The sequence below is a fragment of the Eumetopias jubatus genome, unplaced genomic scaffold, assembly GCF_037043125.1.
Source record: "Eumetopias jubatus isolate StellerSeaLion01/CBP00866 unplaced genomic scaffold, mEumJub1_p1.0 scaffold_3, whole genome shotgun sequence".
Lineage (NCBI taxonomy): Eukaryota > Metazoa > Chordata > Mammalia > Carnivora > Otariidae > Eumetopias > Eumetopias jubatus.
Window position 1 is genome coordinate 137,937,924 of NW_028274809.1, and position 26,173 is coordinate 137,964,096.

General features: G+C 38.3%; 1 protein-coding gene across 2 annotated transcripts in view; it reads right to left on the bottom strand.

The window, feature by feature from the left end:
* Window positions 1–26,173, bottom strand: part of LRCH1 (leucine rich repeats and calponin homology domain containing 1) — a 198,564-nt gene that overhangs the window by 83,170 nt on the left and 89,221 nt on the right. For both annotated transcript variants that reach the window (XM_028104370.2, XM_028104384.2), the window contains exons 2-3: window positions 22,849–22,993; window positions 2,900–3,026 (exon numbers count right to left, since the gene is read on the bottom strand). In XM_028104370.2, coding sequence (XP_027960171.1) covers window positions 2,900–3,026; window positions 22,849–22,993 — 272 coding nt within the window. The remainder of the gene's footprint in view (window positions 1–2,899; window positions 3,027–22,848; window positions 22,994–26,173) is intronic.

A 26,173-nucleotide genomic window follows, 5' to 3' on the forward strand; every position in this document is an offset into this window, starting at 1 on the left:
GTCCCAGGGTGGGAGACAGTGCTGTTCTGCCCTTGCCGCAGTGCCAACCCAGCAGCTGACGCAAGTACCTGAGAAAAGCCCTGCTCTGCTGTGGGGCCGGCTCCAGGCTCAGCACACAGGCTACTCATCACCGAGGAGCTGGTCTGCAGGCCCAGCAGTGCAGGGGATGCGGGGCATGCTGTCGGCTTAATAAGCCCAGGGTGCGGGGGACAGAAACGTGGCCCTGCTGCCAACAGGTTCCAGCAGACTGACCTCAGCTCTATGCCACCCAGCTATGGGAGCCCAAGAATCAGGAAAAACCCACCCTGTGATTCATAATGTGTTCATAAGATTTAATCCAAATTCTAGCAGACCTGGATTTTGTGGTTTATCAGACTCCTAAAAGAAGTATTTTTTTAAAAAGAAAAAATGTATAGACAAGTCAGGTTTTTTAAAATTTTTTACAGATTTTATTTAATTATTTGGGAGAGCAAGAGCAGAGGGAGAAGACGACTCCCCTACTGAGCAAGGAGCCCAATTCAGGGCTCAATGCCAGGACCCCAAGATTGTGACTTGAGCCAAAGGCAGATGCTTTAATGACTGAGCTACCCAGGAACCCCGGAAGTTTGCACTTCCTGATCCCATTCATCTATTTCACTCATCCACCTGCCCCCATCCCCTCTGGCAACTGCCAGTTGTTCTCTGTTACTCTGTTATTTATGAGCCTGTTTCTGGTTTTTTGTTTTTTCTTTTTTTTTTTTTTTTTTTTGGTTTCCACATATAAGTGAAACCATATGGCATCGGTCTTTCTCTGACTTATTTCATACCCTCTAGGTCCATCTATGTTGTCACAAATGACAAGATTTCATTCTTTTTTATCGCTGAGTAATATGCCATGGTATATTTGTATATATAAATATATATATATATAAACACACACCAAACATCTTTATCCGTTCATCTATTGATGGACACTTGAGTTGTTTCCATATCTTAGCTATTGTAAATAATGCTGCAATCAACATAGGTATGCATGTATCTTTTCGAATCAGTGTTTTGGCATTTTTTGAGTAAATACCCAGTAGTGGAATTACCAGATCATATGGTAATTCTATTTTTAATTTTTTGAGGAATTTCCATACTGTTTTCCATAGTGGCTGCATGAACTGACATTCCCACCAACGGTGTGGGAAGATCCCCTTTTATCCACATCCTTGCCAACACCTGTTATTTTTTGTCTTTTTAATACTAGCAATTCTGACTGGTGTGAGGTGTTATTGTGGTTCTCATTTGCATTTCCCTGATGATTAGTGATATTGAGCATCTTTCCTTGTGTTTGTTGGCCATCTGTATGTCTTCTTTGGAAAAACGTCTATTCAGGTCCTCTGCCCATTTTTTATTCAGAATTTTTTTTTTTTTTTGGTGTTGAGTTGTAGGAGTTCTTCATGTATTTTGCATATTACCTACTTATTGAATAAATAATTTGCGGATACATTCTCCCATTCATTAGGTAGCTTTTCTGTTTTGTTAATGGTTTCTTTTGCTGTGCAAAAGCTTTTTATTTTGGTGTAGACTTGATAATTTATTTTTGCTTTTGTTTTCCCTTGCCTAAGGAGACATATCCATAAATACATTGTCAAGGCTATTTGATGTCCAAGAGATTACTGCCTACGTTTTCTTTTAGGAGTTTCATAGTTTCAGATCTCACATTTATGTCTTTAATCCATTTTGAGTGTATTTTTGTGTATGGTCTAAGAAAGTGGTCCAGTTTCATTCTTTTACATGTAGCTGTCCAGTTTTCCTAATACCATTAATTGAAAAGACTGTCTTTTCCCCATTGTATATTCTTGCCTCCTTTGTCATAGATGAACTGACCATTTAAGCATGGGTTTATTTCTGGGCTCTCTATCCCATTCCACTGATCTGTGTGTCTGTTTCAGTGCTAGTACCATACTGTTTTGATTACCAAGCTTTGTCATATATCTCGAAATCTGGGATTATGATACCTCTGGTTTATTCTTCTCTCTCAAGATTGCTTAGCTATTTGAGAAGACCCCTGCATCTTTATAACCAATTCCAACTTTGGTGTGAGCTAATTGGAATGGGTTTCAGATACTACTATCACATAAGTCCTGAAGAAGACACTCTTTCTTTACCTTTAATGCCTTTATACAGCAATAACGCATTTCTATACTAAAACCAAAGCTGATACAAATATGACATGGGTGCTGTCACTTTCCCAGCCAACTCCCCATGCAGACATGATGAAGGGGTCACAGCACTCTCTGTGTGGGCCTCACAAGTCATCACCATAGTGTTCCATGTGGTCCCAAAGAAATTAACTGGAATTGGCACACAAGAAAAAAGTTATTGGCCATCAATGTTCTAGACTCAGGTGCACATTTACAAACCCATCTCCACCCATCCGTAAGGTTTGCTTTTTGTTTTTTTGTTTTTTTTTTCTTTGTCTCTGGGGATTTGGTCACGTTTTAGAGTTCATCAATTTGGGGCAATGGTTATTAAAACCCTTACAGAATCAGAGCACTCTGTTCTTTCTGAATTATTTATATTCATCAAGTATGGCCTACTAACTTATTTGTACATTACTCTGCCAGTTTATCCATAATTTGTCACAAATTTATATGCAGTCTGAAAAAAAAAATGATCCAACTACCACATGATAACCTGCAAACCTCAGGAACTGTAAATCCTGCGAACTTTAGGAAGTGTAAACTACCGGAAACCTGTCAATTGCAGGAACTGTGTCTGCCACGGCAAAGCCAAGAGTGCTCCTCCCCCCACTTAATGTCTTTATCACACAGCCTCCCTGTCCAACTGCAGCAAAAAGTCTTTCTGACTACCTTGATAGACTAGGACTAGTAAACAAACAAAAAGGGCATCTTAAAAATCAGTAACATACCAACTCCATCAACTGTTTGAGCTGACCTATCTCTTCTGGCAGCGATCCAAGTTTGTTGTTACTTGCAATTAAGACTTTGAGAGGCAGACCACACAGGCAGGCAGGCAGGGCAGACAGCTGATTTCGACTGCAAAGACAATACCAGAACACAGGTGAACATACAACTTCATGCTGTTTCTGAACGGTTTATGAGTCAGCGAGAAGAAAGGAGCAATCTGAGAAGACATTTTACAAATATAAAAGGTCCAGTAAAGTTTCTGCATTTGTCATAAATCCCAAGTACAGAAGATAATAAAATATATTTCTAAGAAAGGCAGAGGCCCCTGGGTGGCTCAGGCGGTTGGGTGTCTGACTCTTGATTTCGGCTCAGGTCCTGATCTCAGGGTCCTGGAATGGAGCTCAGTGGGGAGTCTGCTTCTCTTTCTCCATCTCCCTCTGCCCCTCCCCTGACTCTTGCACGTGTTCTAAATAAATAAATAAATAGATAAATAAATAAATAAATAAACTTTATCTTAAAAAAAAGAAAGAAAGAAAGAAAGGCATAGGCAGTTCTGTGGGAAACAACTTTTTCCAGCACAAGGAACCCCATCAAAGCCCCTGCAGAAGCTGAGTCCTTGGCCAGCCAGGAGGCAGATGGGCATCGCGCCCTGTGCCACCAATAGCAACAGGAAGCTGGTGCCAACTGTTCTCTTCCTGACAATGTGAGCCGGAAACTCAGCAAGATCCAAGTACCATGAAGGCATCCTCCCGTTCATGTGAGTAGTGATGGGGAAGATCATTTTGCTGCAACTTATAAAAGACCTCCAGCCTGATTTCCAACATTTTGATTCTGCTTCCTTTTGCTAACACAAGAGCCACTGTGGTTAAGGTCAATTTGGGTGTCGGCAAGGGAGCTAATTAAAAGAAGAAAAAAGCTGCGACGCCTGGGTGGCTCAGTCCGTTAAGCGTCTGCCTTCGGCTCAGGTCATGATCCCGGGGTCCTGGGATCGAGCCCCGCATCGGGCTCCCTCTCCATCTGCCCCCGCCTCAGCTCATGCTCTCTGTCGCTCTCTCTCAAATAAATAAATAAATAAAATCTTAAAGAAAAATATAAAAGAAGAAAAAAGTAAAGTTGGCCTTCTGGCAAAAGTGAAGCTAGAGCTTCGAGGGGTTCGTTTTCACAGAGTACCCAGAAACTGCTCACATTCAGTTTCACAGAGAACCTAAAAGTCTGAGTCCAGTTCTCACTTCTGCTTTGCATGAAGAGGCTTTCTACTGAGAACTGTCTGAACTTCCTACCATCAATGCTTAGTTTTTCTGAGAAATGGGAAAATAATGGACAAGTGAAATCCATGAACCAACTTATGTATGTTAGCCATTTCTTTCCCCACCATTGTGCTGATGAAGCCAATGACCAGGCTGTGAAATATCTAAAAATCTGTCAACTATTTAGAACTTCTTTTGTGTGTATGTGCACACATGTACGAAGCTTCCAACGTTGTGGTACAGTGTGCATGTATTTATGGGCACACATAAATCAGCGTGTGTGAGAGGAAGGGACAGACAGCCTGAAAACACACCAAAATGTTAATCAGTACTCCTTTGAGGGGGATTAGGTACAATGAATGTCTTTTTATTTTCTTCCTTACACTTCACTGAATTTTCCAAAATTCCTACAATGTGCTTTTAGAATTAAGAAATAAATATCACAGGGCGCCTGGGTGGCTCAGTCCATTAAATGTCCAACTCTTGGTTTCAGCTCAGGTCATGGTCTCAGGTTTGTGGGATGGAGCCCTGCATGGGGCTCAGCACTCAGCGGGGAGTCTGCTTCTCTTCCTCTGCACCCCCTACTTGCATGCTTTCTCATGGGCTCTCTCTCTCTCTAAAATAAATAAACTTTAAAAAAGAAATAACACTATAAAAAGATAAACTACATCTGCATACTGGTTACATGGGTGCTTCTATTTATGAAAATTCACTGAGATGTGTAATTATGAGCTGCATATTTTTCTGTATGTATTATATTTCAGTTAAAGGCTTTACTCTCCTACTTACCCGTATGAGGAGGTGGGAATCATATGGCTAAATAAAGGGCATCTCTAACTGATGGGCTGAGAAAAAGCAGGTGTTATGCTCTGGAAAGAACCTTTCTAGGGGCTCCTGAGTGGCAGTTGGTTAAGCGTCTGCCTTTGGCTCAGGTCATGATCCCGGGGTCCTGGAATCAAGCCCCCTGCTCAGTGGGGAGTCTGCTTCTCCCTCTCCCTCCACCCTTCCCCCCTCACTCGTGCTCTCTCCCTCTCTCAAATAAATAATAAAATCTTAAAAAAAAAAAGAACCTTTCTAATGTGGGTGCTCCCCCATAACTACCCTGATATCTCTTCTGCTCCAAGTAGCCAATGCCGGGGTGATAGGGTTTTAGCAAGAAAAGATACAGTCAACCTTCCCTCCATTGCCCAGATCTGCAAAGAAAGCTATTTCCAGAAAGGAGTGGGAAGGAGAGAGGTTTCTCTAAGAGGGTCCAACAGAGGGAGGGAGGAGACTGAAAGCCCTATGGGGGCAAAGGGCGTCCCTGGCACTGGAAGGACCAGCTGGCTCTTCACATCCCCCTCGTTAGAGTAACAGGTGAGAATAAGGGTGATGGGCATGCCCTGGCACTTTCTCCTGTCTCTGAGGGCAGCGGAAGGGGAATGAGGGCTACCAGCCTGTCTTCCAGCCTCTGACATCCACCCACAGGAGCCCTGTGGGGCTATTCCGACTGGTTGATAGGAACTTCCTGGTGCTCTGATGAGAGAGCTTTCTCCAAGCTCCATAAAAAGCTCCTTAGACACTACCTCTGGAAAAGAGAATGAAGTTTACTAAAAGGTGGCAAGTAAATAACTTGGAATGTAATTTGTGTTTATAAAATATTTATTAATATGTAATTTCATAAAGTGAGCATTGGTTACTTAAAACGTTAATAAGGCAATTTTTTTTATTTTGAAGCCATATTTAAACTTCCTTTTGAAGAGAAGATAAGGAAACAAAGATTAGTATTTTCAAAAATTTCTACATTCCTATTTTCATAGAATTAGCAGTTCCAGTTGAAGATTCTTCTTGTGTTTCTTTGCTTGGAAACTCGGATTTAAACTATTCCCAGTCTCACCGTAATGCAGGCATCTCATCAGATTAACAGATATTGAACCAGGAGAGCACTTACCACACCATTTAAGCAACACAATGAAGGCTCTGCTCATTCAGAAGCACCGTATTTGAGATTACATGGGATTATGCTCATGGGAATTCTAGGATGGGTACTAATTTAAAATAAGCATTTTAAATTTAAAATGTTAGTATTAATTTTAAATTTAAGCATAATTAAATGTAAGCATGATTTCTTTGATGGGGGTACAAGCTTTTTATGCTAAAAGTTGCTGATGGAATAGCCTGTTTCTGTATGCCCCACGCTATACTGTGGTTAGTCACCTATAGATAAATCCAGATGCCAGAACTTTAGTTTTAATTCAGCATGCTACAGACCTGGGTCACATTTCTTCAATTTCATTGATCTAGTCTCCCAGGCTCGACTTCATATATTTTATCGCAGGGTGTTCCTGTAGGACTTGTAATTTCCCCAATAGAAAAAGGAAATACACATGCACACAAAAACCCATTAGCTTTCCAGCAAATATTCATAAAGAACAGGAGAAACTCCATTTCCCTTTAATCCTCTACCCACTAAAGACCACATGGGTAGCCTGAGTTTTTTGAAACCACTCATCTGGCAGGAATTTTTCTCAAGCAAATAAGTGCCTCAGGCCGCAAACAACTATCTTGCTCCCCACTTGTCTCCTGCTGGCCTCTGTGCTAAAAACAGGCCCTCCACAGAAAGAGTGTTTAAAATAAGGCCGTATAGTGTCTGATAAGGTAATGGCCAACATTTATTTTCAAATCTACCCAGGAAGATCCATCTGAAAGCAAAATTCAAAAAAAAAAAAATTTTTTTAACTCGCTCATTACAAAAGATTAAATTAGCGGGGGGAAAGGGGGCCACTCATTCAGAAGCAGAAATTACAGATTTGGTCATGGCAGCCTGAGCCTTCCTGCCCAGCATCTCTTGTGACTCTCCCTGCCCAGTCTGGGTGGAGGTTGATGGCACAGGGAGGGAGGAGGAGGGACGGGAAGGCCTTAGGTTTTTACTGGGCCGTGTTTATTGCTAATGCTTTCTCTTCCATCGTTCTCAACTGAATGACTCCCTACTAGATTTACTGCTCTATTTCCTCATGTCAAGATGAAACAAGGCAGCTCAACATAATTTGAACACTTTTGATAGCTTTAGTTTACAGGATAAATTTCTCTTGGCTTCAAGTACCCACTATCCCTCACTTAACCTAATCCCTCAATTAAGGAATTTGCAAACCAAGTCATTTCCGTATGCTTTTACTGTTAGAGAGTCTTAATTTAATGTGTTTTGACGATGGCACTTGTTAATATCCATGTTTTCAGACTTAATGGTGGTATTTAACATTATTTGTTATTGGTTTTATCAGAAAGTTATTTTCCCTAAAGTATGTGATGATAAAAAAAAAATACTATATTCTTACATGTGATTTTATTATCAGGGTATCATATTTTTTGTTGTTGTTGTTCTACTGGAATAGTGTATGGGTTCTTTTCAGTGTATGGGTTTTATTCTACTAGAATAGTGAATGGGTTCTTTTTAGTGTATGGGTTCACGTAATAATTGAGGGTAGAACTCAGCAGAAAATTAATTTATAGGAAGACTTCTATAACATAGTCACCTATTCGGCTGGTGAAAAGGTCACCAACTGTGGACTTAGAAGGCCTGGTTTCAAATCTTCCCTCTGCCACAAACATTTAGTATAGGTTTTGTTGTCCTTAAAACATACATAATAATACTTATGTAACAGTAACAGGAGACATGAGATTATGGATGCAAAAGTGCTCAGCCCAACATTAAATCTCTACATAAAGATGAAACCATACCCGATCACTAATGAAGCAAAAGCAGTGGGGACATGACCAAAAAGAGTACATGTGCTTAGCTCGGTTTTAGTTACTTGTTTTATTTTCTAACTGCTAAAATTTCAGCCACTTTTAAAATATGGTTTCATGTTCCATTCATTGAAAACATATACCACTTAAACATAAAAATGATCACTCTAAGGCGTGCAGGGTAGGACCAGGCTGGGCTCTACAATTTCAGGCTAATAGAAACCAAGGTAACTATGACTGGTCTGGAAAACCTATCCTAGCACCTACAAGCACACAAACGACTTTCTCTTCCCTACCTTCTCCAAATGCCAGGTTCCTACTATTTCTCTGGGAAAACATGAATACCCAGGAGTCACCATCTTCATTTACTGTTTGGTTTCCAAAGAGTAACAGAAATAATGACGTGAGATCATTAACCATCCAAGCCTATTCAGAAAATGTCCCAGATCACGCCTAAAAAGCCACAGAGAAAGCAGGGCAGGTTTCATGGTGTGGATACTCCAGGCTCCCCCTCTATGAGTCTCGGCCCGGGGAAGGAGCAAACAAGTATGCAGTAGTTATTGCTCCTGTTTGTGTGAAGAGTTTGGGCTTGGTGTGTGACGACCTCCAGTAAACAGCAGTTATTTTGCTTTAACCAACCAAGCAAGTTTCCTTTCAAAGGATATCTCACCTAATTTTGTGTTTATGCTGTTTTTTCTTTTTTCTTTTTTGTTTTTTGCATGCCCTGTTTGCCTTTCATTCAAGGGAGAGTAACATTTTTATGTTTTTTTTTTTCTATTTTGCGTATGACACTTGGCTGTTAATTGTTTTTACACACACACATCAGTGAACAATATCTATAGAGACCATTTCCTTTTTCCTGCTGGCTCCATTCTGAAAAATCCACCATGGCAAAATGTCTCACCCTCGCTTCCCCTGATGACAGAGTACTTCCCCTTATCGTCAGCCAGCCCCCTGCATTCCCACCATCAGCAGATGCCTGAGACACTTCCCAACAACCACCAGAGCCCTGCTTCAAGTTGCCTAGGATATGTTGGCGGATTGTAATGTTATAAATACAAATTACATGAATATCATTTTCATCATGTTTTACACACAATCTGCAAAGCAGTCATGAGATTGAGACTTCGGGCATGCACAACATCTGGGCACTCACGCTGAAACTGAACTTTGAAAGCAGTTATGCTGTCTACAGCTTGAGGGTGGCCATAACCCGGAAACTTAAAATGTCAAGACCAGAAACACAGAATCATCCTTCCACCGAAATCGTGAACCGGTTGTTGAACACTATCCATTTCACATTCTACACACACGAAGGCCAAGTCTGGAGAAGCAAAAGGGTCAGCCTCAGAAAAGAGAACTAAAAGAGAGCAAGAAGAACAAGCAAGCGTCCACAGCAGCTCAGAATTCAGGCCCATGGCTGCACCAGCCGTTCTGCTGTGCATTTTCGCGTGCATACCTGCACCATATTTGGCCACTACAACCGAACCCAGTTCCCACAATAACAGCCTATCAGTCTCCTCCTAAGCATAAATAAAGCCTTGCTTAAAATACTCCACTTTTTTATACTCTCCACGGCCGGCAACCACCATGGCCGATGTCTGTAATTAGATTTCAAAGTGTAATTGTTGATAACTCGCGCCTTCTCAGTTCAGTCACTTCCTATCCTTTTTTCTCAGAGCGCATCAATACTAAAAGGACAAGGCTCTAAAAACTGTGACTTTAAATTTCCTCTTTAATAGTTAATCGTGACCTTCCTTCACTCTAAAATGGAGCTAACTGTTCAAAATCAAGGAAGCATTGGCTGTTCGAAGAGAATGCAGTATCAGATGCCAGCAAGAATATTAATCTGCCAAACACCTCCAGAGGCAAGAATGTAGATTTGGGGTTTTAAGTATTAAGACTGTAAGGGTGCCTGAGTGTCTCAGTCCATTAAGCGTCGGACTCTTAATCTCAGCTCAGGTCTCGATCCCAGGGTTGTGAGTTCAAGCTCTGCACTGCGGCTACTTAACAAAATAATAAACAAAATAAAAAGTATTAAGACTGTAGAGGCCTGAGCCCTATGTCTCAAAAACCACCACTGTGCAAAACATTGTTGCTGGCACATAGGCAAACCACCAGTAAATGGCTAAGAAAGATGTATTGGCACTGAAGATAATTCTCCCATTTTTTGGAGCCTTGTTCCAAGTAAAATGGACACTAGCTTCCTATTATCAGGCAAAGATACCTACATTATCCACCTTCTCCTCCACTCGACTCCACCAAGCGAAAATGTTACTTTAACATTTTTCCTCCACCCAAAAAGAAAGAGATATCCATACTGACTTAAAGGAGGACAGGCTGCCCAGATCAACTTCCACTCAGGGACACTGAGTGAATACAAAATATTCATAATAAAATTTAAGATGCCTGAACGTTTTTTTTAACATTTTTGTTTATCATTTAAAGATGTATGTCTCGGGGCGCCTGGGTGGCTCAGTCGGTTAAGCGTCTGCCTTCGGCTCAGGTCACGGTCCTGGGGTCCTGGGATCGAGCCCCGCGTCGGGCTCCCTGCTCGGCGGGAGGCCTGCTTCTCCCTCTCCCGCTCCCCCTGCTTGTGTTCCCTCTCTCGCTGTGTCTCTCTCTGTCAAAGAAATAAGTAAAATCTTTAAAGAAAAATAAAGATGTATATCTCTCCATTTATTCCTAGGAATTTTTGAATGCGGATGGAATTGCACAAATGTAAGTCTAGACACATCTTCTTTTTCCTACTTACCCTTCCAAGGAAATGAGTCTCCAGAGAGCTCCTGTCATGTAACTTGACAGCCTGTAGTAACAAAGTTCCATTTAACGGCTCTAATACTTTTACAAACCAGCACCGTATCCACGTCGCTAACAATACTAGAAAACCCACTCACTTCACTAGATCTTTTGCACTCTCTCTCTTAACCCATATTGCAATAGATACGATAGATAGCATACCACAAAACCGGATTTGACAATTCAAGAAACACTTCTTGGGTAGTTATGACATATAAAGCACTGTGCTAGGCACTTAGACAACTACTATTTTATTTATATTCTCAACAGTCATGTCATATAAGCATTAAGCCCCCAAACTTAGAGATGCAAAAATTGATGTTGTTCAGAGAGTTTAAAGGACTTGCTCCAAGTTGTCTAGCTAGTGAGTTGCTCTGTGCTGCGTGGTTTGAAACCAGGTGGGTCAGGCTTCATGTTAATGTCTGTGATCTTCCTCAATACAACACAGCCTATTCTCATTGACTTTGGAATAAAAAGTGAAGGGAACCAGGAAAACAGGAGGAGGACCCCAAATTCCAAGCAGGAGGCAATGACATGGTAGACCGGTCGTTCAGTGATTAATTTCTATGAAGAAGGACGGAGGACAGGGTCAAAAATAATTTCTGAGATTCCAAGCTAGGGGGCAGAAGAAAAATGGGAGCACGGACAGGAACAAGGATACTAATTTGGGAAAGAAGAAAATGAGCTTAGTTTAGCAGATGCTGAATTTTGAGGAGTCAGTAAGCATCTAAGAGGAGCTGAATTTTAGGCAATCGGGAAAATGAGGACGAATGTCCACATGACTCAAGGTGAGAGAGGATATGTTTGAGACACCCGAGGCACGGGTCTGAGCGAGAAGATTTAAGGACCAAAGATCAAGCTTTGGGGAATTCTAGTGATAAGGTGAAGAAAGAGAAAGAACATCCAGACAGGGGAATAAAGAAGAAACAGAAAGACACAGAAAAGCAAGCAGGAAACCCTGTGACCAAGTCCACGAAGGACAGTGCCCATGGTGTCAAATGCTGACAGCAAGCCAATTATTTTTCTACACTACTGAGTGCCTGCTCTGCTCAAGAACCTGTTCTAAACTCTGAGAAAATATGAAATGGATATGAATTCTAAAACTTAGCCCTTCACAGGATTAGGCAACATTTCTCTGAGCTGATGTCCCATTTGAACATAGAACATTTATTTAAAAAATTCTGTAGCAGCAGGTATTTCCTACTGGGTTTCTCAAGACATAAGACGAAAGATTAATGACTCTTAGCAAATAAAGTGACTTCCTTTACGGATGCTCTCCTGTAACAGGGAGTGAAGGATGCCAGGCTCATCCTAACAACTGTAAACAAGTGTCTGCAGACTTTGGGCCCCACTGTCAACTGCTCAAAGGTTGCCTCTGCCGAGGATTCTAGGCTGTTCTCTACTCTCGGGACGGAGGTCACAGTGGTCTCTCCCTGGGCCTAAAGCGCGGGGGGAAGGGCTCACGACTCCTCTAACAGTTCACTTACGTTCCCTGAAGGCCACCCACTCGAATGCCTGGCCAAACAAAGGTACACGTGCTGCACTAAGAGCACATGCTCTGCCTCTTCGATCCTGCTCCACCACCCACCTGCCCGCACACAAACAGCCTCTCAACAGTCTTTGGGACACAGGCTATGGAAGAAGAGTTTCACAATCCCCAGTGAATACCACTGCTTATTTTTTTTCTTCTTCTTATAGTCCTGTTCAAATATAGTTCATAAAGCTGCACAATTCTTGCAAGCAGTGATATAAATGAAATTACTTAGTATTACTATCAGGAAAATCGCAAGTGACTTTGAAATGGGAAAAATCACTGCTTGGGGTCTCACCTAATATACCCTTCTAGGTTCTCTCTGCCTTTCATCGTCTTTGAGTTTTTTTACAGCCCTGTAACTTGTTGTAAAACTGAAAACTGACAGTAAGGCAAATAATTTTTGTGCACAGAAGCACAGACAAATTGTGATGAGTGTGGTGGAACTGCGAATGATGACAGACCTCTTGCAACTATTCATAAATTCATTTCAGCCAGCCCACTAGGGCGTGGGCATGTGCGTGTGCATTCAGGCGCACTGAATTCTCCCTTAAACAGGCTATAACATCTTACTGGCTCCTTTGTTAATTAATGAATTATATGCAACCTTTGATGGATGTTATATTTGTATGAGAGTCCTGATTCTACATTTTTTGAAGAATTACCCTTTAACGGGTGATTATTTCAACTATAAGGATGTGGCATTTCAACAATAAAATTTCAGTACAGACAATTTAAAGACTCTTCCAGCTGCTTCACATTTCTGGTCAAGGTCATTCTTTTCTTCATTATATAATATTGAGCTCTCAGAACCTCTGAAAAAAATCCTCTCATCACCCACAAAAAAAGTTCAATCCTATAAAGAAAGAAGCTGGGGAAAAGGAAAAAAAATCTTATAAGCAAATGTCACAAAATATTAACAAATGTTTGAGTACTGGTGAACGATTGATATATTTGTACTTTGCACTATTTAATTTTTTCTCAAAAGAAATTGCATATTTTACTTGATAGCTAATAAATAATAACCAAACAAATAAATATACATATATATATTAAAGTACTAAATAAAAAATAAATCAGTTTGGATGGCAGCTCTGTGTAACACACTTTATGCTTTAGTGTTTCCTGGGCCCTTCTGTCTTCTACTTATATTTCATTTTTCCCTTCAATACATCTAGTCCATACAGATTACTTGGCCACTGAATATAACATCATGAAGGAACATACTTTTTAACCTCATCCTTTTTTAGGCATGAAGTCAGTTCTTAAAGGAGTCAGTGGGTGATAAAAATTCTTCTAAATTAGTGTTTACAAACTGATGTCCTGGAAGGCACCATTCTGGGAGATGCTAATAGGTAGGCCTCACAAAAAAGGGGGAAGAGTTCTGTGTCGCTTGGATACACACAGTGCAGATTAGTACAATACATGGTTTGTTTTTTGTGGGTTTTTTTTTTTAAGTATACCTATATCCAACAGAACATTTTTCTATAGAATATACTCTGGGGAAACAATGTTCTACTTATTCCTTAACTGATCCAATGGCATCACTGACGTTAGAAAAAAACAACTTTTTTCTCCTATGGAGTCTGGCAGGTAAGTTTTCTCCGGACCTATTATTCTCTATTCATGAACAGAAGAATTAATCACTGAGTAGAAGGGGTCAATTTTCTTATGTTATTTTCACATTCCTTTCTGCCTTGGCTTGCCAAATGGAGTATCAGAAAAACACTGCCTGATTTCATGGGGTTAAGGTAGATATGCTTAGATTAATAGATAACATAGTTCCACATGATCCAACTCTGAAAGTGACCCAAATCTTCTGGTTATTTTCTCACTGTTCAAAGAGATTATCTCATTCCATCCGTCCTGACAGTCCCTCTGGTTCAGAGAGTGTAAAGGTGTTCTAAGAAATGGCAAGAGATAAAAAAAAAAAAAAAAAGCCCCTTTGTTGCCTAAACATTCAATCCCTTGATTGCTTCTAGATAAAGAACCACAGAGTATGTATTTATTCTTGACTTAATTTATCTACCTGGGAAAAGTGGGATTTAAGATTATCACACATGCTCAAATTCTTGGCTACATTATTTTATCAAGATTTCCCCTCACTGAGCTCTCAGAGCACAAGCATTCTTTTCAGAAGTAGGATAATATTTTTTAACATCATATTCTACAGTTTTCCAGCTATGATAGCGTATGTTTTGTTTTTTTTTTTACTTTTGAAAATGAAGCCATGCATTTAGATTTGAATTGGGAAGCTGGGAAAAAACAATACTGTGTCTCTTTTCTCAAAAGCAACTCTTATAAAAAGAAAACAAAACTTTGATTTGCCCTGTTACTATAATTGTCACTAACAGGCAAATAAGAACACCAAGAAAACCAAAGTGAAGCTCTGGCTTGGCCATTAGGCCTCCAGACTGCAGGCAAAACCTACTTGCCTTTATAAAGCCCTAACTCCATCTGACCCTCAACTTAAGACACCAGGGAAGAAGGTATGGGGGATGCTGACAAGGCAGGAAAGGCAGAAGTCAGCAAAGAAAGGACTGAGGATTAAGAAGTCAAATTCTCCTATATATATATATATATGTATATATATGTACAAATAAGCATCAGTTGACTCAATTCCAGGTAAAAAGCAAGATGGACCTAAAATAAAGACTAAAAATAATATGTAAGCTTGCAGAGGGGTACTTGCAATTAAAGCTTTCTATAAATATTATTGAAGGAGGATGGAAGAGGTATTTTTTTTACCTTTAGAACTTCGGGCTTTTGTAAGTCAAATATTTATGTTAACAATTTATATAGGCAACCTTTCAATTAAAAGTGTAAAGATATAATGACTAACCTCTAAACCAGAGGAAGAAAAATATTAGAATAAATAAAACTTGGCATATTCAATAGAAGGTAGGAAAGGTCAGAAAAAAAGACAATAATCATCTTGATTAAAAAAAATACAAAAGAAAAAGGAAAACTTAAGTCCACATACCTACATACCGAAACTAAGGTTGAAAGGTTGAATGAAAAAAATGAAAAGATATGTGCGAGCAAAAGCCACCAAAAGAAAGTTAAGATATAAGTATTAATTTCATATACAACAGACTGTAAGTCAAAAAAAGCATTTTTGGGATAAAGTGAATCACTACATAATGATAAAACCTGCAGCTCGCAAGAAAGACATATAATTTTAAAATTGGGCTCAAAATACTTGGCCTATAACTTGGTCTTAAAATACACACATTAAGAATTGATGGAATTACAGGGAAAAAGGCAAATCTACAATCATCCTCTTTTGCTTAAAGCGCATCTCTAAGTAACAGATATATATTAAGCAGACAAAAAATGTTTTAGGATAAAGAAGATGTGAACCTCCAAATTAAAAAGTTATACTTAATGGATTTACTGGAACCCACACACAACAGTTAGAAGGACATACGTTCCTCTCAAGCACACATGGAATATTTACTATGCATAGGCTATAACGTAAATCTCAACCAATGTAAAGAATCAACATCAAATAAAATATTCCCTAAATGCAATGCACTAATATTAAAAATCAATTTTAAAAGGTAACTTTAAAAATCTATTCTAGCAAACTCATGAGTCAAAGAAGTAATACTGAAAATTAGAAAAATTTTAAGAGTGAGTTTAAAAATATGACACATCACAACTTTTAGGGATCATCTGAAGTGCTACATACAGGGAAATCCATAATCTTAAATGTTCCTATGAGGAAAAAAAATAGAGATTAACGAATACATACCCCAAACTCGAGAAATTAGAAAAAGAATAAACATATAAGAAAATAGATGGAAATTCAATAGATAAAAATCAGAAACTAATGAAATAGAACAAAAAAACCCAAAAAAGTTGGTCACTAAAATTAAAAGCTGATTTAACAAAAAAATACACAATCAAAACAGACAAACTTTTATAAAAAATGAGTAAAGGAAAACACAAATTCACAGCATCAGGAATTAGAAAGGCAAACCAACTACAGATACAGTAGAAATTTTTTTTAAAATTACAAAAGCCCTCCCTTATTTAAATATTTAGGTTGGTATCCTGGACAATTCTCTAACAACTATTTTTAAGACTATGAAACTGTCCCAAAGGGCAAGGAATGCAATCAAGCATAGTTAATGTTAGATAAGATAACAAAAGTGAAAATGCCAAGCAAACTATAAATGCCATAAAAATAAATTCCACTAATTTATTACTATTCTTATTTATGAACTGGTGTGGCTGGGGGATAAATCACTTTCCTGTTTCTTATCTAAACCAAGGGTTGTTGAAGGACCCAAATATGATGGTGTACCAGCTAAATCCTATTTGTCTGTTAAGAGATGATGATGATGATTATGATGATGATGATGGTGATGAAGATTATTCCAAAAATCTACACCCTCATCGTTGCGTATACACTCCTTTTCCCTTTCCCTCTTCTTGATGTTCTTAACAGTACTTGTTAGAAGACTTGGCAAACTACGGTGTTCTTAGAGGAAACAGAATAAGTTGATTATTGATGAAATGACAATGTTTTGAAGGGTCTTTTTCGGTCTAGTTAGAAAAACAAATGTAATTTGCATCTTGTTCATTTGGGCTTGCAGAAAAAACTGAGAATTACTATAAACAAAACATCTATATAATCAATTAGGAGTAGGTATTTACCCCATTTTTGGAGGGAAAAGCTGCAGCACAAAGATCTTAAGAACTCCATTAAGATCAGAAGCAGAACTGAAAAAAACCAACACATTCTGACAGTGCTCTAGCCATCAAAGCCATAATGTCCCTTTTGTGTTTCTCTGTTCCTGTTTAACACAAACACTGATCTAAAACAAGATCTGTGATCAGGTGACATGTATAATGGAAAAATCCGCTTTGGAAGTCTTGCCAAGTATGAACCATACTAAAAGGAATGTATTCTGGTAAGAAATATCCTACTATTAACTCATTCACACTTTATAAAACCCATCAGCTATCAATGCCAATGTACATAATTTTATAGGCACAGCAAATCATAAATATATTACAAATTTTAGGGACCACTGTCTCTACATTCTGCCTTGAGAACAAATGCCCAGTGAGCACACTAGAAAAGACAAGGCTTAATCCATACACTGCTGCTTGTGCAATTGATGACCCAGTGGTCACTTCCAACTATAGCATTCTACAAAAAAACATTTTCAAATTTTAAGATGATACTTCCAAATTCCAACATGGTTCACTGTGTTTTGGTATCTTCCTGATCATAAAACAGAACCTAGCTACCAAAGGCCAGTTTCAAAATATCTCGTTTTCCCTTTGAAAATAAGATCTTCATAAAAGGATTTGGGATAGAAGTTTGTCTTGGATTGAACAAAACTCCCCTTTTCCAGCGTAGGAAGACACCATCAATTTTCTCAGTTTCTATAAAGAATAAATGCTATCTTACAATTGAGGCTTTCTTCAGAGATGTCAGTGCAAGAAGAGGTGGTTTCTTAGGGATAAAATTAATATTCTTAGGAACAAAGAAAATTAATTTTTAGTTCACAACAAATATGTAAAATCTGTGCTTTCTGAGGCAACCCTCATATGCAAGATGCTCCTTCCAATCCTTCAAATAGTGAGATGTTCTTAGAATTAAAAATTATTTCTCAGAATGACCCCTCCAAAGGAATGTGGGGATACAGGTTGCATGGCCATCAGGAAGTTGGCTCTTTCTGCACATTGTTTAGCAGCCAAAAAGGATGCCAGGCTTCAGAAGAAGCATCCAAACCAGATTCCTTTTATGGTGTGAAAACATTTTGTTCAATAGGCTGCCCTTTCCTTATAGGCAATGCCTCAGAAACTACTCCTAAATGGACCGGTAGAGATAGGAGCTCCTCTTTTATATTTTTAAGATTTTATTTATTTATTCTAGAGAGAGAGAGAGAGTGCAGGGGGAGGAGCAGAAGGAGAGGGACAAGCAGACTCTGTGCTGAGCGCAGAGTCCAAAGCGGAGCTCGATCTCAAGACCCTGAGATCATGACCTGAGCCGAAACCGAGAGTCAGACGCTTAACCGACTGAGCCACCCAGGCGCCCCAGGGGCTTCATAGGAAGGAACCAGCTCCCGTTTTGTATGTTTCACCCTCAGAAAGTAAAACCACTCACCAAGAGTTCTGGAAGCACTATGCTCAAATGCTGTAAAGAACTTTCATTTTTTGGCAGCTTCTATTCCTGAACCTAAGAAATAACTTTCAAAAGCTGAAGTCCCTATTCTTAGATTCATAGGACCTCTGTGGTTCCAGCCAAGAGTTTTGCTGCTTTGGATTGTTCTATTTTCCTAAGGTATATTTTCTTCATGGGTCTCATCAACACAACCTCTCCAGCACCTTAAAATAGATTTTAAACTTTGTAAGGCTTTCCTGTGGAACTCAGGTTCAAAGTGTTTGTTCCTATATAGGAATAGGTCTTGCTTAATCATTTTTATTGTTCTTGGCCACATTTCTGGGATTAAGACATTTTATAACAGGAAGAAACACAGTGGCACCTACACTAAACTAACATAACCTTTTGTTGTGAATACCAAGAAGCAAAGATTAAAAGCCCAGAACCTTCAAACACAGGCTACATAAACAGCAATAAATTAATGTTTTCCACAAATCTGACATTTCTATCATGTGGGAAAATGCTGAAGTGTTTTTCACTGTATTTCACAGCGAAGAGTTTTGTTTTGCATGTGCTAATCGAACCCATCTCTGGTCTAAGACAGGAATTGGGTTTCTGGCACTAAGCAGCCATTTGACATTTAAAGATAACATCTGTGAGAGACCCTGACAGCCGAGAACCCGTGTAGGCAGTGGCATATCACCACCACCACCACCATCGTCTTCACTGTCATCCTTATCACCATGACCATCAAACACTCATGGCTGTTTACTCCGCTGGAATACTCAATATATTTCAGAGGGTGTCATCTATTTTGAATGTTTCCCATCAACTCAAAGTAGCTTCATATGGCATCCCTCCTGCTTTGAAACATACGAAACTAGTGATTTCCACATGTGATCTATTAAAAAAGAGGAAAAACTAAAAATACAGGGAGATCATGTCTGATTTTAAGTTCAGAAACATTAAATCTGTGAACATTTGAAAAGCAGCTTCTCTGCGTTACTTTATCTTACAGCTCTTTATTCGTAGTTAATAGACTAAGAGGAAAAACCCCTAAGTACCACAAAGAGAAAGTATTTCCAGGTACTTATTTATAAAAGCTGATGAACTTGCCTATTTGTTAAAGCTGTTTCAGAACATGCTATGGTTGATACAGTCTGCCTTAAGTGTATGCCTAAAAGCAATTTATTTTTTCTGTAATTTTTTTGAAACTTATGCAGATTTTCCCTGATGCATCTAAATTGGTGATAATGCCATGATTTGATTATATACTTCCGTCTAGAACATAAGCTTCTTTCCTTGGCAGAATACCCAATTTATCACAGAAAAACTACATTGAAGACAACTCGGTAATTCTTCTATGAGGCTCTATGTCCACAGCATCCAGAGTCCCTTGCTTCCTTTTCAAGTAAATGGATTGGCAGCCTCTCTTCCAAAGGCTAAAGTTAACCGGAGTCCTCCATGCCCCCTTCACCATACCCAAGAAGAAATATATTTTATTTTGCTGACTTAATTTTCATGACAGGCAGAAAAGACCTGAAAAGGCCATAACATCCGATCCTGGATATCGAGGAGGGGACATATATCATGATCACACACAAGCATAATATTCTACATGTCCCCCTCCCTGGTCACCAGCTTGAGGGTGGCTGGAAGTGGGGTAGGAGTCTGAGACAGGAAGAACTCACACAGACACCACTATCATGTGGATGATATCACTCAGCATCTTAGAAGAGTTAACAATTTTATTAGATGCCACTGGTATTTTCCAGACATTATTACATACCTACAAATAAACAGATGTGATAGTCATCTACTATTTTACAAGCTACAATAAATCCTTTAGGCAAATATAGCATTCCACTTCAAATCACTATCAAACAGAGAACTAACTCAATTCCAGGGGTCCGATTCTCAGAAGACATGTTCCCACCAAACCTATAAATCAGGAGTTAAAGGCTTTACAATTGAACAAGGTGACCATTTTCCTGGTCACTTTAAAGTTTGCCCTATGTTATTATTTTATGTTACACACTTATACTTGTGAAATAAACTTAAAAGAGGAATCAAAAATAATTATGTATGTGTACCTGTCTTTCAAAGAGTTTGGAGCATGTACATACATTTTTTCTTTCTTTCTTTCTTTCTTTCTTTCTTTCTTTCTTTCTTTCTTTCTTTCTTTCTTTTTTTTAGGGAGAGAGAGTGTGAATGAGCTGTTGGGGGTGGGCAGAGGGAGAGGGAGAGAGAGACTCTTAAGCAGGCTCCATGCCTAGTATGGAGCCCTTTGAGGGGCTCGATCTCATGACCTTGAGATCATGACCTGAACCAAAATCAAGATTTGGACACTGAACCGACTGAGCTACCCAGGGGCCCCAAGGATATACATATATTTTTCATATACCGTGGTATAACACCTCTGAAAAGTAAGAGATACACTTTTTCTTAATTTTCTCCATGTAGTTATCAATTCCTCTGAAGAGTTGGGATTCAACACTGTAGACTATGTCTTAAAGCACAGTAATATTAAAGTAAAGATGTGAGCAAAGAAAACACAAAATAAAAGTGACCTATATAAAGGGAAGAAAAGATAGAGGCAAACAAGGAATTAAACAGAAAATAACACTTAAAGAGTTGGGTGTTCAACAGTCTCTTTATCTTTTTCTTCTTCCTATCACCTAGGAATTCGCCACAAAACTGTTTACAATATACCCACACAGTTCCTCTTCAGCATCATCAGTCTCAATGACTCTCTCCATTCTTGCCTTAAAGGATCCTGCGGCCCACACTTCAATATATCCTTTCTACCGTCTGAAATAGCAATTATTATTCTACTCTTGACTAAGCCCAACATGAAAATCATCACACCAAAATCAATTGTATTAGTGCTTTTAAAACATAATATAAATTTTAAGATTAGATTATCTCATGTTTGTATAATTTTATAGTTCATATCATCCCAGAAGAGATATGTCATCTATACCCAAAAGTTTCTCATTGCGTATAGACTTAGTGTAACAGTGCGAAGTTAAATCTCCTTATGTGCTGCATGTAGGACTACTGGAGGTGAAAAATGTCACAGAAGGACAGACCTAGGTAAGTAAACACACCAACTGCATATGCTCTTGGGATATTTCCTCCATGCAGGTTTGAATTAGAGGGCAGATGTTTCAGGGAAATAGTGAACCAAACCTTATAGACGCCACTAGGTTGGCTCCACCAGGCAATTCTAAGGTAATGAATATTGTGCTGTTGCAGAAATAGTTTAGACTGTCTTATTCAAGGAAACTCAAAATAGTCAGATGAACTAGAAACCTGGAGAAGTGAAAGTTAGCTATATAAGCCTCGAGGTTATGCTAATAGTAACTTACATCTTATTCACCAAGTCACTTAAAAACATGACTAGGATATTTTTTTTCACTCCCAAGAAGGATATGCACAACTAATGAATTGCAGTGGAAACCCATTTTTGACCGCAAAGAAAGCAAGAGAAGACCCCAACTCTCAGTGGTCAACTAAAAACAAATGAACCAAACAACAAACCAACAAAAAAATAATTGACATTATTATAATAAGTTAATGCTCTATCTGGTTCACTGGGAATTTTGCACTTTAAAGTTTGCCATGTTTGTTACACTGCACAAGCCTTGCTAATCAGGTGCTGCTCTTAACACACCAAGATAATGCCATTGACTTGAGTAGAGGCTTTGCTCTGGCTTGACCTTTGGAAACTTGTTTTCATAGTAGAGATAGATTTGATTTAACAGTTCCTAGCTCTCTCCTGACATCCTGTGTGAGTCAAAGATTTAGGAGACAAGGAACCCAAATCTGGCCAGAGCAGCTGACAGTCACAGCACAAAGTCTAAAACCTAGGCCATATGAAAGCTGATTTTCTTAATTTCAGGGCTACTTAGGGGCATTAATCTGTTACACCGTGCTGTGCATAATTAGGGAATCAATACAGACCACTGGCCTGTCCTCAGCAAATGCTGATCTAATTGAATGGGGTTACAAAGACAGCAAACTTCATATCTTTCTGGAGTTGCTCAGTGCTCTTGAATTTTCTCAGGTGGCCTAAAGGGAACAGGCTCAGACAGTACCAAGTAGCAAATCCAATGGTACAAAAACTCCCCCAAACCGGCAAGGCCCCAATGTGTCACAACCCCCAAGTTCTTTTTTCACTTTCTTTAGCCCTCCTCCTCCAAAAACTACGGCAATACATGAAGACAATATACCAGGCACCAAAGAGACATAAAGTATAAATGATGCCATATAAATTATTGTAAAAAAAACTAAACAAAAATACCTTGTCATGTTGATATTCAGAGAAGTCTAGCACCAAAAACAGTATTAATGTCACAACAAATTTATTATGAAAGGTTGTTCTTAAATAATCTTTGTGTGATTTACTTCAAAGGGTGATCAAGATTTGCAAAGAGAAAAAAATACCTGATAGAAATGAAAGCACAATTATTTGGGGTTTTTTTCACTGAATTTGATTACAATCCTTATAAGTCAACCTACCTCAAGTTTAAGTAAGTCAGCATCTGCAGATTAATAATGGCCTCAGGAATGACTCTGATGCAATTATGATACAGATTAAGAATTTCCAGTGACACAAAATGGCACAATTCCATTGGGACTTCGACCAGTCTGTTTTTAGATAAATCTGTGAGAAAAGGAAAGAATATTTTGTCAATAAATCTTCAACATAATCCAGTACAATTGTCAACTATCAACACTTTTTTTTCTTAAATGTTTTAAAATAAGCATAATTTAAATTTAGATCAGTATTTTCATTTTTTGTAGCTCTGTTGCTCCAGGGTTGATTTCCTTTTCCTGGCATATTATCCAATTCATACAGAAAAGCAAAAATACTGCTTAAAACAGTTTTAGCTCTATATTAATTTGTAAATACAGGCTAGATATAAGAGTAACTGAATCAATATTTACTTTCCATTCTATCTAGAAATTATTTCAAAGTCATTCTCCCCTAGGCAAGCATGAAAACTGTATCCTTCAATATGCCTGAATATATATCTTTACCATAGTATTTATTTAATTCAATTTTGCATTCATAACATATGTTGTCTCTTGGAACATTATATCCTCGGCAAACACACACATAGTAGATACTAAACAAATATTTCATTCACTGGAATTACTGAGAACCTACAATGTACAAGACCAAGATAAATCAACTGTGTCTCTCTTAAGGACAGGCAGTGTCTGCCACATGGCCAGCAATAAAACTGGGCTCTCTCCCTCAAGGGTACCAAAGACCATAATAATGGTGGTCTACAGAGCAGTGTAAACACACATCATGGTTTACAATATCACCATCTCAACAATAAAAAATGGAACAGTCCTTACTGTCTAAACCTAGGAGTGGCAGAAATAACTGTTAAATACCATAAAATACCAAATATGAGAAAAGAGCTACCACTCTCAAAAACAATAACTCAACATTACTGATCATCTCACCCTGCATCAGAAGGGACTCAATCAGTATGATCTGAAGATGTTTATTAAGTATCATGTCATATATACTTAAGGAATCACACTCCATTAAAAAAAAAAACATAGAAAATTTAAATAGGTCAATACTATAGGGGTGCCTGGGTAGCTGAGTCCTTAAGTGTCTACCTTCGGCTCAGGTCATGATCCCAGCGCATCCAGCCCCACATCAGGCTCCCTGCTCCGCGGGAAGCCTGCTTCTCCCTCCCCCATTCACCCTGCTTGTGTTCCCTCTCTTGCTGTGTCTCTCTCTGTCAAATAAATAAATAAAATCTTTAAAATAAATAAACAGATAAAAATAAAAAATAAATAGGTCAATACTATAATGAAATAGAAGTCAAAGGGCTATTCTCCTGACTGACCACCCTCCTGAGAAATAAATACATAAATAAACAAAGACAGGCCTAGATGGCTTCAGAGGTGAATTCTAAGCAGGTCTAAAGGTACAATTCGATAATATTTAAACTATTCCACACAAGGTAAAAGAAGGAAAGTTTCTAAATACTTATTTAAAGAGTAAGGTATAATATTGATACCAAAACCTAACAAAGAAAATACACAAAAGAGAAACTATTTACGAATCTCCCTTCTCCATAAACACTTATGTAAATCCTAAATTTAAAAATTAGCAAACAGAACTGAGCAGTATATAAAAAAGATTAACATACTATGAGTAAGTGGGACTTATTCTAGGAATATAAGGATTTTTGTATTATTTAAACAAGTCACCATATAACTAGAGTAAAAGCAAAATAGCATATGATCACCTCTATAGATACTTAAAAGGTATGGATAAAATACAGTATTTACTTTTTTCAAAAACTACTTTATTGAAGTATATCTAATATATCATAAAATTGACCTATTTCAAGTGTACAATTAAGTGATCTCTAGCAACTTACCAAGTGGTACATCATCATGATAAATCAGAATATTATTTCAGAATATTTATATTCATTCTTAATGTAATTTCTCAATAAAGAAGAAAGTTGGCTATTTCCTTACATAATTACACACACACACATGCATATGAGTGGGAATTTTTTAATTATTACTAAATTTCAAATGAGTAGAAATATTACCAATAAAGTCAAGACAAGACGTCACTACCACTATTATTATTTATTATTGTTCAGGAGATATTAGCCAATGACATGGATAAGGAAAGAAAAGAAGAACCAAAATTGGGAAAAAAGAATCATCATTGTTCACAAATAATATGATTGTTTTCCCAGAAAATCCAAAAATATCAACAGAAAAACTACTTCAAAAAGGTACAGGGTAGAAAATGAGTATGTTGATAATAGTCTTCACACACACACTCCTTAGCAAAATAATACAACATGAAAAAACTAATTTATTATAATAACAAAAGTAAAACATCTAGAAAATCTTAAATAGGCAAAAGTTTATATGAAGAAAACTTTGAAATGCTACTAAACAATAAAAAGGAAAAATTACGATTAAAAAGATATTCTATGATTATAAATAAGAACATCAAAAAAGTGTCAATTCTCTCTAAGCTGTATGTGTATAATGGAATGAACTCCCAATTCAAAAAATATAGTTCTAAGATAGATATTTTTTAGTTTGCTGAGGTTACTACACAAGTTGACTTTAAAGTTCATATGGTAGAATAACGCAAAAATAGCAAGGTAGCTCTCAAAACAAAAGGTGCTCTCAGGGGCACCAGCTCTCTGAGACATTAACAGACACATAAGGCAGTATGATGGGAAGGTGAGAAGGTCAGAGGAACAAATTACAAACAGGTCAAAGACACATATGGAAATCAAGTGTGCAGTAAAGGTGGCATTTCAAGTCAACGGAGAAAAGATGTGAGGTCAGTAAACAGTTTGAGAAAACTGGATAGCCATCTGAAACAAAGGATTACCTACTTCACCCCTTTTACCTCAATATATTCTAGATGAATTAAATTATTAACTTTATTTTTTAAAGATTTTATTTATTTATTTGAGAGAGAGCACACAGGAGCGGAGAGGGGAAAGAGGAGAGGGAGAGGGAGATGGAGAAGCAGACTTCCGGCTGAGCAGGGAGCTTGACCTAGGGCTCCATCAGGGGGCTCGATCCCAGGAAGGACCCCAGGACCCTGGGATCATGACCTGAGCTGAAGGCAGATGCTTAACTGCCTGAGCCACCCAGGCGCCCCTAAATGATTAACTTTAAAAAGTAAAGCCATAACAGCACTGGGACAACACATGGAAGTTTGTGTTTATGATCTTAGAATGGAGAAAGTCTTCCCATGAATGGCATAGAGCAAGACTGATAAATTCAACACATTAAAACAAAATTTATAGCATTCTAAAACAAACAA